We start from the raw sequence: 14,508 nt of genomic DNA, 5'->3' as shown, positions 1-14,508 counted from the left end.
GCGCGAGCGCCACCTGAGCTGTATCATAGCAACACGTTTTGTAAACAAAACGCGCACTTTCGTTGCGCATTCTTATTCACTTCTCTTGGTGCTGTGTTTGTCATTCTGCTGTACTTAACTTGTTTTAAAATGCATCAAACCGAATCGGTTGCAGTCGATGAGGCCGAACCTGGACCATCTGTTGAGTCTGACAATCAGGAGGAGAGAATCAAAGCGCGCCGCTTGCGCATAGCCGCGCGGAATGAGGCCAAGAAAGGGTAAGCGTTCATCTCTTTACCCTTTAGCATTAGCTAGCAAGAAATATCCCACTGATATAAATGTGCAATGTGGTATTGCAGACGTAAGCCTGGAGAGGTTTTGCTGAGAAAAGAGACCAATAATGAGGAAAAACGGGAAAGTCAGAAGGAGGTGGAGTTAAGTGAAAGGGTAATATTAAAATCTTAAGATCACTATATAAACAGATCAATAAAGTAAATAATAGAATTATACTCATATACTAACAACATCCAGGATTAATCATGTAGAGCGGAGTCTATCCGAGTTGTCTGTTGAAGCTTTATAGAATGCAAATGCACTGCACAAATGCATATACTGGGTGATGTACATTTGTTTGTTAAAATATTGTATTTAACAGCACATGGCAAAATTACAAAGTGATGGCCTGGAGTTGGTGACCAACATTCTTGTAGCTGCAGACGCCAGAGAATCAAACAGGAGAACTGACGAAGAGGAGGCAAATCGACTGAGGTATTCACATACAGGCTACTGTATGCTTTCCCTATTAGCATTGCAAGCTCCCAGACCATATTATTCATATACACAATGCCCTTAATATAACACAAAAAAACAAAGAAATTTGTACTTGCCAAAGGCAGCTTGAAATTGTATCCTTCAAACATATAGAAAACCTTTGTATTCACACTAAAAGTGTTTTTATCTCTTCTCTCATTTACCTTTGATCCTGTAAAGGAGAGAAAAGCTGGAAAACGAGGCCAGGTCCAGCCAGGAGAAGTACGAGGAGATCACTCACAAATGGACGGAGGGTAAAATGAAACAGAGACCGCTAGATCTGAGGGATGCTTTGAACAGCCAACAGCAGCTATGCAACCAGATTACAGATGATAAGAATAAACTGATCAATGATCTACAGCAGGTGCAGACACACTTAAGACTCAATACAAACAATACAAACTCCATAACAAGTGCAGATAAGACAGTTTGTTTGTTTGTTTGTATAGGAGCTGAAAGCGAGTGATGATCGCTATGTCAAAGACCTGAGGAAGCAGGCTAAGGACATAGACCTTCTGATCGAGAGGATGGAGGAACAGATTTCAAGTTTGAAAACATCATACAGGGAGAAGTTGCACCAAATTGAGGTGTAGTACTGCCCCTGCATACTGGAGGCCAGCAATAACACCATACATAAAGATCATGCTTTTGAAAATATACAGTTTTGTGTTATAAATATCTTTGGGAACATGCATAAATGTTTATGTGTATATTATAGAACTCATTTGGCGATGAGAGGAGAACTCTGCTAGCCAAAAACAGAAAGAAATGGGAACAACAGATGAAGGAACGTTGTGATAAAGAGGTAAAGAGCAAACAAAAAGTCATTATAATAGCTAGCATATTGTCATCTTCTTTCTGACTGTATATGTCTGCAGCTGAAGAACATGATGCAGAGTTTAAGCCTCATGGAGGAACATGAGGACCTGCTACACAAGCTAAGGATACAAACAGCTGAGGAATATAACATAGACAAAATCAAACTGGATACAGAAGTGCAGGTGCATACACCACAAAAATAACCTTGTGCCTTAAAGTGATAGTTCATAACAATTGCTTCTACGTTCCTGTTTACTAGAGATACTAACAGTCCAGGTAAACGTTAAAAGGTTTTGTTTTCTCTGTTTGTGTAGAATTCAAGGATGAAGGTACAGGAGATGAAGTTCAGTTGTCACCTGAATCAGGAGAGACTTGATGATAAATTCACAACATTAAAGAAACGAGAAGAGGAGAACACAATCTTAAAATCTCAATTAAAAAGGAAACTCATTAGGTTACTTTTTCATTATCTTACTACATTTCATGCAAGTCTAGCGAATCAAAATAAACTCGTTTCTAGATTATCTTTAGAACTGATGGTCAAATGTTCCTTTTTCAGAATGCAAGATGCTGTCAACAATCTAAAGTCTAAATGCTCAGAGCAGGAAAATGAATCAAAATTGGAGAACCAGTCACTGAGCAAAGACTACACACGCCTGAATCAGCAATACAAAGACATGCAGAAGAAAGCAAGGTGAGCACACTTAAATCATGACTTGAGCGAGTATTAAAGAATAAATCACAAATATACTTACAAAAAACTTACACGAACACTTAGTAAGTAAGACAAGGTTATAAAAACATGTGGGGATTCACTAGAAACATCAGAAAGCTCTTCTCTAACTGCTCACAATGATGTAAATATGTGTGTGTATGTGGCCAGACACTTTGCAGCGCTAGATACGGAACGCTATGAAAAGGTTTGGCTCATGAATGAAGCAGAGGTGAAGAACCTGGCACACAGGGCACTGGAGGTCGACCGCCTGATTCATGAGCAACAGTTGGGTCTTGCTTGGGAGTCACCTCCGCTTGACTTAATGGAGCGGTCCGGCCCGATCAGGAGCGAACAGCAGGCCTTCAGGACTGCTAGACAGGCAGCTGCAGATGCCCTGAAAGAAGAAGAAGAAGAGGAAGAGGAAAGCGGTGATATAATCGAGGGATCTGAGGACACTGCTGGCGGAGTCAACAGGAGAATAGTCAAAAACATTCTGGAGCTGTTGTGTGATGAGACGGTGAGTGTGCGTGTTTGTGCGGTTATTTAAAACCATATTTAGTTTGAGCATTCTTTACTACAAATTCATACTCGTGTTTACACCTCCAATATTCATCTCTCCCTCTTCAGGGATTTCTAGTAGATAGTAAACTGCAAACGCTGTTGTCCTCTCTGGAGAAAAGTGAGCAGTCCCTTGTGAAGCTGGATGCTGTTTTCTCAGTAAGTTTAACTTCACAAGAGACCCCCTTTTTCAAAACGTATCCTTATCGTATAATAATCTCCTCTTGCATGAACGCAGGCAATGGGGATTGAGAGTGAGGAAGATGTGTATAGAATGACAGAATTCTTTATGAAGTACAAACAGCTGGGTAGAGAACAGAGGGATCGGGAGGTAAGTGTGAACCGTTTTACCATCACATGAGTTGGCATCAATGTTGCTCTGAAACTAAATATGACTTGCACTTTTGTTTCTCAGGCAGAGGAGGGACACAGCGATCGGAGCGAATCAGAAGCTGAGCCCACTGACCTCATCAATCCAAATGAAACATTATTGGCCCTAAAAGATTTTACTGCCCAATACTGTAGACCCCGGTCAGTGTGCTCGTGTGGGTTATTTTAATCACACATGCATTTGACGGATATTTCCTGCATATACAGTTAATTCTAATGATATAATGTCTCTATATGTGCTCTAGAAATCCAACCTGTGTTGTTCTTAAAGCCATGTTTTACTAATTAAGCGAAAGGATATCGAAAGGAAAAAAACTTTACACTGTATTTATGTTGGAATGTGTGTCCAGTGATGTTTGGGATTCACAACACAGCAGTGTTTTGGAGCTGAATATGAGAGATGACTCTAAGGATGCAGCATATTGGGAAAGCTTGGCTAATGTCATTCCAGAGTCCAAACTCAAGCTTTGGGCCGCTCTAGATACAGCTCTCAATGAATACCAGTAGGAGCACATTTTGTGATCAATCATTTACAAATTTCACCCAAATTCAAGCCTTACATTACATCACACAGTTCTTGATTTTATAAGTATAACAATTATGTTTTCTCTTTAGTGCTGTATTAACTGAAAGGGCTGAGCTTCTAGTGGAAACACAGAGTGTAAAACAACAGAATACAGAGCTTAGGAATTTACTCCACCAATATACAACCTCCAAGGTAAATCTATGTGCCAGTTGCATGTCATTAAGGTACAGATTGGCTGTTAATGTCAAATGTTCTATTTGTCTGTCTTCTGATAGGTCAATTCTGAGCTGAACATCCACCCAACCAGATGAAGCCGTTTTCGAATTGTTGTGCATTGTCTCCTTTGTCATTTTACAGAGAATACTTGGGGGAAAAGTGTATTTTAATTTGAATGAAAAGTATTTCAACGACGTATTTGAAGTCGTAAATGTATTTAGTCATTTGAATTCAAATTAATAAGAACAAAAAATATAAAAGGAAAAGATATATACATTTTTAAACTTTTATTTATAAAAATTCGTAATTATATTTTCTTATATTATATGAAGTCAACTATATTACATGAAGCAAATGTTCCTGGAACATTTGCTCCATTGCAGTTCCATTTTCCAACACTAGAGAGAGATATTTAAAATAATAAGGCGCTGATTGATTTTCCACCATTGGAGACTGTTGACAAAGCGACAGGCAAGAGATACATTCAAATGTTTATTAGTTTTGCTTTGTATGTTAGTATTTAGTAGAGTTGAACAAAACAAAGTTTATCGAATTAATAGGCTAATTGATGCATACACTCAAATATATAGGCTAAGAGTTGTATGGGTGAAAAAGTAGTATGTAACGTAAGATTTCAATGAGGCCGATATTTGTATGTGTACTTTCATTTATACCCTAACAGTGTATGTGCTGTTTAATGGCTGCATTAAAAGTAGCTTGTTCTATAAACATAAATTATCACACCCCTCCCATCACTGCTCTCTGTCCTTCACACACAACACGCACACACATACACTTGCATTAGTATTGCACCCCTCACCCGTTTTATGTCTTGATCTTTAGAGGTTATACTTCTGTCCACACGGCAAACGGACATTATGCAGCTGAACTGAGAAGACTCTCTTCGCGTGTTGTGTCCAAACCTCCGTAAGTTTGAAAGGAACTGACTATATTATAATTGCTATTATCTCGAATCCCCAAATCGAGTTATGTTATATGCAAACTAAGGCTACATGAGGTGTACGAACATGTTTTTAGAGCTTTACCTTTTAGAGTTTCTTTTATTGTTTGCAATGTTTTTATATGCGCACCGAAAATAATGTAATCTATATGAATAAACATATGCAGATTAAATAATTTAAGACATGCTGTCCATCACTAGTTTGTTTTCGTAATACATTCACACATTAACAACTTACGTTTTGTCCCGTTCTCACTTTCATCAAATATGGATTGTGCTCCAGAACAAGAATGAGGGAGTTACCGAGAGTGCGTTATGCCGACTGTAACAGTTCAGGGTCGAGCGAAGAGACGGTGATCGCGGTAAATATCGGCGGGGTCAAGCACGTTCTCTACGGAGACATGCTGAACCGATATCCAGAGACGCGCTTGGGGCAGCTGGCAAACACAGCCGCGGACTGCGCGCAAGATCTCTCTGCGCTCTGTGATGACTACGACTCATCAAAGCGAGAGTTTTACTTTGACAGAGATCCGGAGGCGTTCAGGTGCATCATGGAGCTTTATGTCAACGGAGAGATTCATATGAAAAGAGGAATCTGCCCTATGTGTTTCATGAGAGAGATGGACTTCTGGGGAATCGATGCGGAGTATCTGGACGAGTGTTGTACAAGTAATTTAAACGAGGTGGAAACTGAACTTGCAGAAATTGCGGAAAAAGTAAAGACCATACTGGACGATCTGGAGGGAGATGCTACGGCGACTAGAGTCCAGAGGTGCCAAGTGTTCCTGTGGAAGCTCATGGAGAAACCAGAGTCATCTTTGGCCGCGCGCGTAATCGCCATCGTGTCTTTTTTCTTCATCTTGCTTTCCTCTGTGGTCATGTGCGTGGGCACCATCCCCGAGCTGCAGGTGCAGAATGCCGATGGAAACTTCGTGGAACACCCGACCCTCGAGTGCATCGAGACGGCATGCATTATTTGGTTCACCGTGGAATACGTCCTGCGTTTCATCTCCTCTTCTAACAAGGTGCGCTTCGTGTTTTCCTTCATGAATATAGTAGACTTTCTGGCCATCATGCCTTTCTACGTGGTGTTGATTCTTACGCACCTGGGCACTGCTATGATGGAGCTGGCCAACGTGCAGCAAGCGGTGCAAGCGTTGCGCATCATGCGCATTGCGCGCATCTTCAAACTGGCGCGCCACTCCTCAGGTATCCAAACTCTAACTTACGCGCTTAAGAGCAGTTTGAAAGAGCTGGGCCTGCTGCTCATGTACATGGGCGTGGGGATTTTTGTGTTTTCTGCGCTGGGGTACACGTTGGAGCAAAGCCATCCGGAGACCATGTTCACCAGCATCCCCCAGTCTTTTTGGTGGGCCATCATTACTATGACCACTGTGGGTTATGGAGACATTTACCCAAAAACCACGCTGGGCAGGTGTAACGCCGCTGTCAGCTTCTTATGTGGCGTGATAGCAATTGCCTTGCCAATCCACCCGATTATTAACAATTTTGTCATTTTCTACAGCAAACAGCGCGTGCTTGAAACCGCTGCCAAACACGAGATTGAACTCATGGCATTACGCGCAAAGGAGGAAGAGCAAGGGTCCCCGGATGATGGTAAAATGGCAGCACAGAGGACAGGGGCATCGGGTGGCAACAGCTCAGGGTGGTACAGTGCTGCTGTTAATGCGTCACATGGTGACCCGTACGATACAGCTACGGGATCCAAACGACAGCCTGTGCACAGATTCAAGAACAGCTGAGGGATTTGATTTTAAGATTGTCATGTTTGTAAACAGCTAATCAACATGGACAGTTCACTGGAACCCAAGTTAAGCTTGATCAGTAATGTGTAAACGTAATTATCATAATATAAACAATGTTTTTTTATTGATCTTTTGAGGTAATAAGTCCACAGAGCAATAACCAAAACTTTGATGGAGCGTTTACAATTTTGACCCCTGAAGGATTTATGTTTCTATATAATCACATTTAAATAGTGTGTTTTTGTAGCTCACTTGAAGCGCAAAGATTGTGGGTTCAATTCCAGGGAACACATGTATATTAAATGTAATGTAAGTTGCTGTAATCTTTTTGCCAAATGCATAAACTTATACTTTTTGTGTGCTTTCATAAAGAATTAGTTGTAATTTGCATAGTTTAAATGTCATTAAATGAGACATTTCTTTAAATAAAACAAACTCCGTCTAATCTTTAAATAAAAAATAAAAAGTAATAAAATATTTATTAGAACAATGGGGTCTGAAGGAGTCTGACAGTAATGTAAAACATAACATTCAGATCACCTTACCAAAAATGAAGCCATGTACGATAAAATAGCTATGACATCATAATGCAACTTTTATGTGTTGTATCATCTTGAATTTTAACTCCTTATTGTTTAATGTAAAAATCCCCTTTGGGAGGCTGTATTCATTGTTGGGCTTGTGCCATTTTATTTTTTTATTTAATTTACACTTATTCTTTTTTAGCAATGACAATGACATTAGTTCAAACTTTAAAACAAAGTGAAACCCAACAAACAATATATATGAACTGTTAAATGAATGTACATAATACAATATGCCATTTCAAGTTTAAAATCTTGTTATTATTACAGTTTATTGCCATGAACAACCAACTGTATTGAATGATTAAAACGATCCCCTCCAATTACGTCCAGTTCAGATAGATGCCTGCTTGAATGACCTGTACTTTTTTTCTCAAAAATCTAGATGTTTTAATCCAATCTGTTTATTGAACAATGGCGTATGTAGGAATGATGTGTCACCAGAGGATTTAAACATCCCTGCGGTGCTTTGAGTGTCGTTCAGGGTGTGGCCACTCTGCACCATTTGTTGGGTCTTGAAAGACATGGATGTGTGTGGGTGTTATTCTTTCTTTGGCCTAGTGAATTATAGGGTTCTGAATGTGCTTTTGCCCACATGGAAAGGTAGGGCGAGATTATCTGTGTAGGTCTGTTGATTTCTGGACACTGAGATATGGTTTAGATGGTACGTGGGTGGACAAAGGAGACGGCACTACTAATAGCCAGTAATCACTGGCCCCCAGCCACTCAGCCCATTTGGCACCACACACAAACAGCTGATGCCTAAAATGTTCTCTCCAAACACACACATAACCATCTACAACATAAATAAATACAGCAAAATGCACCTCTGTACTGCTCGCACACACCCTGCTGGCACTTATCATTTCGAGACTCCAATTTGGGGTCCCATTAAGCCGATGAAATGCCCAGTTCACACAAGTTGAAGCCGGAGAGGGAGGCACATGTTCCATGCAGCTGACTGAATGTTGCTAAAATCCAACTCAATGCCCCGTGGATCAGTTTTGGGTTACACATTCAGCATTGTAACTAGAGCACATCGCTTGCTCTCCACACCAGGGCTATGTCTAAGCCCACTGTTTGTCATCTTCTAAAAATACGAGGGACCATGTTTCCCCTCAACCATTACACAAAGTTGCTTCAACTTGTATGAAAGGTCATTATGCATGGAAAAGGTTGTGAGAGTATAATCGAGCATTTGTTCAAAAAGACACAAACAGGTGTTGGGTGATCATTATTCGTAAAGTGAGGTCTCTCACAATGTCAACTATCTGAAATTGAATGAAAATGTAAATATACTTACATACCTGTAGATCAATGGACCGCGAGACAAAAGCAGCTGCCGTCATTTAAACCGACTCGGTCAGAGTGATTTCCTCCACCTTCCTGCACAGCATAACCAAAGAAATTGTGACATTTAAAAGTACTGTAAAAGCCCCCCTCTCCCTTATGCTGCAGGAATAAAGCCATTCCTTCACAAAAGGAAATTACTCAAGTGCTCTTAGAGTAGCTGAGTGACGATACTGCGGTTAAATCTGGAGAAAAATAATCATAGTTATTAAAACTGACCTTTATAGAAAATGCAGTTAGAGAACAAGAAAACTGTTACTGAGTTGTCATGAATTATGTGACTGTTCCTTTTGTGGCCATGTGAGGTCCTCATAGTTTCCTTTTGTCACATGTTCTCGTTATTGATTTGTTGGTTTCACCTGAACCTTGTTTAAGCTGCCTATTTAATACCCCTGTCATTTTGAGTTCCTTGCTCAGTCTTGAGTTGACACTGGTGAAGTCATGGTGACGAAACCTGTCCGTGAGTAGTGGCAGAGTATTTCCCTGTGTTTGATGCAGATTACTTTTGTTTTCGCCTGTTCCTTGCTGGATACGTTTGACCTGCCTTTTTAAGTAAAACCCTTGAACTGAACTATTGTGTCTGTCTCTGCATTTTGGGTCTAAACACACCACCTTGTGGCACCTAGGTAATGCTTTCGCCTGCTACATGGGTTCTAATCTCAGTTGCACATAACACTGAGTACTGAGAAAAAAAGACCTCGATTCGGCATAATTTGCCAACATTTTATTTAATTGATAAATTACATATTTTATCTTTTTAATTCAACTTTGTAATTTAATGTTTGCTGGGAAAAAAATTCTAAATACAAATTTTGATGTCTCAATATAGGAAAAGGACATAAAAAGAAAACGCATCTAATTTTAAGTTTGACCTTTCGAGGTTGACAGGTCAATATTTTAAGAAGATTATGCACTTTATTGCCCATTTACACTGTAATTTTCGTTTGTTTTATTTTTTTAAGTCAATTCAACTTTTAACCAGTTGTGAATTGCCATAACTTATTTTGAGCTGAAATAATGTAAAAACAAATCGTCGCTGTCCTTCTATAACTTTCAAATCTGTAACTTTTAAATAATTAAATACTGTGTTTTTAATACTTTTTCTTGGTTAGATATTTCCTTAGCCTGACAAACATTAAGGTGACTAATAATAATGATTTCTAGCAAAAATTGTATTCACTAAATATGGAGAGTCTTCAGAAGGACAGTGAATAGCAAGCTGAACTGACTAAAAATATTGAAATGTAAACCCAATATAATTGTACTTCAACTTTACAGCAGGAAATAATTATACAGTGTACTTAAAGGGGGAAAACATTTCTGGAGTGCTTGCCCCTATTTAGTATTTGTGGACAGTCAACTTGATTGGATTATAAAGATCAGATGCCTCATATTATTTCAACGCATTCTCTACCCATACCATTCATTTGACATTGAAATGAGCATTCAAATCATGACCAGAGTGGTTTACCTCTGACTGACCTAGGGTAAAAAAAGTCAAGCGCTGCCTACAGTGGGAAGATGGCTCAGTGCCACAACAGTAAAAACATGCAGTAGCCGATTAAGCTTGTCTGCCACCTTTTATGCTAAATGTGGATACAAAGAATGCAAAGGAGAAAACTAGGGAACGCTCAACGTCCTGTTGACAGAAGAAATCAGGTGATAAATAAATGAGGTGGAATGGTAGCTGTCAGTAGCTCCTGAGTGCTTGAAGACATGAGAAATGCAACTCAGGGATTCATTCTTCACAAACTCATGTCATCTCAGCTGCTGTTGAGAATCATAATCCAGTGGGACTAATTTAACATTAAAGGAAGTGACGGTCATAGTTCACTTGCGACAAGGTCATCCTTAAAACAGCAGAGAATCGAATGCCCGCCTTTTAATATTATGACGGCACATTCTAAACACAAGACTTCTAAGGGAGCCAACGCAGTGCCCTTCAGGCAGACGAGTGTGTTAGTCTCACAAAATAAATGTTTATTGCAGGTATTTTTTACATTTCTAGCAGACATTTCATTAAGGAAATTGGCTATGAGTGACAGAGCGAGTGCGGTATGGAATAAAGCCATTACTTTGCATAATGAATTACCAGACGAAAGTTAAATTATCAGCATATTTCTCTCAGGATATATGGGCACTATTCGGAGCGCAAAGCAGTTTTTGGCAAGGAGTTATAAGACCAAAATACTCATCTAGAGTCAACGTGATCCTTTTTTAAGCTTTTAAGATGCATTTCATCTTTTCACAAATGGATATATTTAAGATTACTTGATTTATGAAAAATATTGCACTGGTCAGGATTTAACAGCTAAATATGGACTCAGATGCATTAAATTAATAAACATTTATTTAACGTTAAACGTCTGCTGTTTATTTCAATTTTATGCTAATTTAACATCTTGCCAAATGCTATTAGTATTATTGCTTTTAATGTCACGTATATGTGAGATAGCCTTAGAATTATTTTAATTTTAAATCAATGCCTTAGAAACAAAACAGGATTCAATGTGAATTCCAAGGGATAAAAACTGTAAACATCAAAAGGAAAACAATCAAAATTCCCTAAAATGCTACCAGTTGGAAGTACAAAGGACTTCTAATAAAAGAATAAATCTATTCCTTTGAGAAACCAAAATGGCAATTTATTTCTGAGTCAAATCCACACACAGAACAGAGACTCGAACAACTTGCCCAGCTTGATCTTAATGTAGTTCAAAGGGAATTGTCTTGAACACATACGTCTCTATTAAAACATTTAAAGACTTTTCAATCAACTTTGATGATATAAAACATTTTCAGTCAACTCTGAGGGTATTCAAGGTCAGATAGTTTTTAGTGTGTGTGTGTTCTTTTAAAGTTCTGAAAGGGTTTATTCTTGCTGTAAAAGCGCATGAGATTTGTGGTCCTGAAGGCGCAGCACTGTTAAGGACAGTTAAGTGTGTGTAATAGCCAGTTTGTCAGACGGAACATCAGAAGCTTTAAGTTGCATTAAGCAATGAACCACCTTCAGATCCTCTTTACAGAAGGTGAAACTGAATCAGACAGGTAGTCAGAATGTTGATATGCTGATCTCCATTGAGCTTCTTAACTAACTCAACCGGTAACATTGCTTTTGTCTACCAGTTCACATTGACCCCGTTTGGACTAGAATGGGCCATTCTGGTCTGTGCTGGTCTTTTACACACATTTTTAACATGACTTTTTGCATCTGCTCCTTAAACCATGTCAGATCAATTGATTTTTCTCTTTATTTGCAATGGCTTTGGGTCCATTAAAATTTATGTGAGCTGGTTTGACATTGCCATTTTCCTGCTTAAATAGATACGTTTTGAGTGCTTTGAAAAGGATGCATTAAAAAGAATAAGCGATACAAATGACATTTTGGAAGCCCTTGGGATGGTTATATACATTTATGAACATAAAATTAGATTCATTTCCTGGAATACACATTTCTCTCTTATTGACTCGTGTAGGGCTATACAATCACAATAAATGAGAGCATGATTTGTCGCGTGAATACAGATTCATTACTTTGAATAGCAAGACAAGTGTGAAGTCAGTGTGTGTTTTTCTAATAAATGTATAAACCCTTTATGAATTGTGATATATCTCTTGAATTTTCACAAGAGTGAGTTTTCGTTATAAGTATTTCAACATGGAGTGTTTGTATATTTTTATTTGATGTTTATCGCTGAATTTAAGAGGTCTCTTTACAGATAAATTGGTCAGTTATGCAGATCATTTTTCGAGGAAGTTTTTAAGCATGCTTTTCTTTAGGTCTGCGATTTGTTTCAAAGTGTGTCACTGTAACTCACCACTTCAATGACTCAACAACACTAGAAACAACTAGAGGAAATATTGGTGACAGGAGCGAATCCGGTCATTTAACATTTATTTGTGTTTCACCCAACCCTTCGTAAAAAGGTTTCATTTTCTTAAGTAACCTCCTCTGCACTGTTTACAGGAGTCATAAATCTCTCCAAAGCACAGGGACATTCAGTCAGATACGAGATTTCCAAGGACACACAGAAAGCCAAACAGACAGAAGCCACTCATCTTAGTGACGTCATGGTATATTTTGTGATTGCATTAATGGCAGCAAAGTAATGTTTTTCCACATTCAATATATTATTTTGTACTTACGTAATACGTACACTTATGCGTTTGTAAATAACTTTTATCCATTTACGTCAGTAAAATGCCGTCATTAAACTGCCCTCTGCTGGGGAATTTCGGCAACGTTCTCGCCACGTCATCCAATGCTGCGTTTTATTACGCCTGTCACTTTGTAATTCACTTCAACCTTGATCCCAAGCTCCGTCTCAGCAATTTCAGTGATGTTTCTACCCTTCATGCGTTCAGGTGATTGACAAGTGACATCATCAGAATGATAAAGTCTATTCTTATGCATCCAATGCCACAGATATTCCAAACTAGAGTCGCAGTGCCAGGGATTACCAGAAAACACCACATACAAACGTCCATCCAACACACCTGGAGTCACGCTTTTCATGAAATTGTTACTTAAGTCAAGAAAAACTAGCTGACTCTGCCTATGAAAGATTCCTGCAGGCAGGTTTTCCAAACGGTTGCCACCCAAGAATAACTGGCCAAGGTTTGGATTACCACTGAAGGCCGAGGCATCTAAAGACTTGAGTTTGTTGTTTTCCAGGTAAAGAGCATCGAGTTTGGATAGAGAGTTTAGATCTCCAGCGGACAGATCCTCCAGCTGGTTGCTTTTTAAGTCTAAGCTTTCAAGATTGCAAAGTCTTTTGAGGAACGCCACAGGTATCTGGGTGAACCTGTTAGAAGATAAATCCAACCTCTGGAGAGAGCCGTTTACAGGAATGCAGTCAGCATTCACCTCAGAGAGGAGGTTATCGGAGAGGGTGAGCTCCACAAGAGGAGAGTGGTAAAACACCCGTGCCGGTAAAGTTGTCAGATTGTTACCTATAAGGTTGAAAAGATTAGACTTCAGAACTACACTCAAATATTTTGAATGTTTGAGAAGTACCTGTAAGGTCTAACACGTGAAGATTTGAGAGGCCCTTCAGCAGGTCCGCAGGTAATGCGTCCAGTTGGTTTCTGATCAAATGGAGGGTGCTTAAATCAGGTAAACGCTTGAGGTCATCCAGCAGCACCGTGGAGTTTATATCGCTAAAGCGCACATTTAAGTCTGTAGTATTACTTGGAAAAGACTTACTAGGTAACTGTGTGAAACTGGCATAAAGACAAGTGACCGTGACCTCGTTGGATCCCCGGACAGATATGCATCGTTCTGGGTTCAAAACACTGTTTTGCGCACAAGTAAAGCAGACGAGAAGCACATATGGTAAAACACAAAACGTGTGCATGGCTGTTTTTTAAGGAGATGCCTTGGTAAAAAGTCTCCCAACTTTTTATAGACCCAAATAAAAAAAACACGTTGGTCAACATGTAAACACGTATTTTCCAGGTTCACATCGGTTTCAAGCTGTTGAGCAACATCAGACTTTCACTAATCAATTCTCGTGAATCATTCACAACGTTTTCAACATGTTTGTGGACCTGCTAATAAATTTCTAAAAGAAAAAATATATTTATATTTTTCATTTAATCTTGGACTAGAAAATACATGTTCCTGAAAAAAACGTTGAAGCGGATGTTTTACTCTAGAAGTGATGTCTGAATAACTTTAGATGCTTGATACCCTATGTTAATAACAAATCAATTACATTTAGGCATTTGCCAGACGCTTAAAAGCGACTTGCGTTGTATTATCCTATACATTTATACATAGGTATCTGCAATCCCCTGGGATCAAACCCACAACCTGTGAACTATAACCTTGA

The 14,508-nt window shown here is 39.1% G+C and overlaps 3 protein-coding genes across 3 annotated transcripts; 2 read left to right on the top strand and 1 right to left on the bottom strand.

The window, feature by feature from the left end:
- Positions 1-129: 129 nt before the first annotated feature.
- Positions 130-4,108, top strand: drc1 (dynein regulatory complex subunit 1 homolog (Chlamydomonas); the record flags this gene model as incomplete). The annotated part of the gene is made up of 16 exons (XM_079474569.1): positions 130-257; positions 339-426; positions 635-747; positions 970-1,153; positions 1,239-1,376; positions 1,508-1,594; positions 1,668-1,790; positions 1,923-2,062; positions 2,168-2,302; positions 2,492-2,840; positions 2,951-3,040; positions 3,120-3,212; positions 3,297-3,412; positions 3,622-3,774; positions 3,887-3,989; positions 4,073-4,108. 16 exons carry the CDS (start codon positions 130-132, stop codon positions 4,106-4,108), a joined length of 2,076 nt encoding a protein of 691 aa, XP_079330695.1.
- Positions 4,109-4,853: 745 nt separating this feature from the next.
- kcnf1a (potassium voltage-gated channel, subfamily F, member 1a) lies at positions 4,854-7,649 on the top strand. Its single transcript, XM_079475285.1, has 2 exons — positions 4,854-4,940; positions 5,258-7,649. The coding sequence occupies exon 2, from the start codon at positions 5,265-5,267 to the stop codon at positions 6,735-6,737; it is 1,473 nt and encodes a 490-aa protein (XP_079331411.1). The 5' UTR covers positions 4,854-4,940; positions 5,258-5,264; the 3' UTR covers positions 6,738-7,649.
- A 3,646-nt stretch (positions 7,650-11,295) lies between these two features.
- On the bottom strand, positions 11,296-14,165 carry LOC306904983 (uncharacterized protein). Its single transcript, XM_079475284.1, has 2 exons — positions 13,692-14,165; positions 11,296-13,627 (listed from the first exon to the last, which is right to left on the bottom strand). The coding sequence occupies exons 1-2, from the start codon at positions 14,029-14,031 to the stop codon at positions 12,930-12,932; spliced, it is 1,038 nt and encodes a 345-aa protein (XP_079331410.1). The 5' UTR covers positions 14,032-14,165; the 3' UTR covers positions 11,296-12,929.
- Positions 14,166-14,508: the final 343 nt, after the last annotated feature.

The sequence above is a fragment of the Barbatula barbatula genome (genome assembly GCF_947034865.1).
Source record: "Barbatula barbatula genome assembly, chromosome: 15".
In the NCBI taxonomy this organism is placed as follows: Eukaryota; Metazoa; Chordata; class Actinopteri; order Cypriniformes; family Nemacheilidae; genus Barbatula; species Barbatula barbatula.
Note: the sequence above shows the minus strand (reverse complement) of the source record. Positions and strands in the feature narration are given on the sequence as shown.

What these genes read in the sequence shown, in the direction of transcription:
- kcnf1a (XM_079475285.1), top strand. Translation starts at nt 5,265, where the DNA reads ATGAGGGAGTTACCGAGAGTGCGTTATGCCGACTGTAACAGTTCAGGG.
- LOC306904983 (XM_079475284.1), bottom strand. Translation starts at nt 14,031, where the DNA reads ATGCACACGTTTTGTGTTTTACCATATGTGCTTCTCGTCTGCTTTACT. An exon ending in TCACGTGTTAGACCTTACAG is followed by an intron (nt 13,628 to 13,691) that starts GTACTTCTCAAA and finishes TCAACCTTATAG; the next exon opens with GTAACAATCTGACAACTTTA.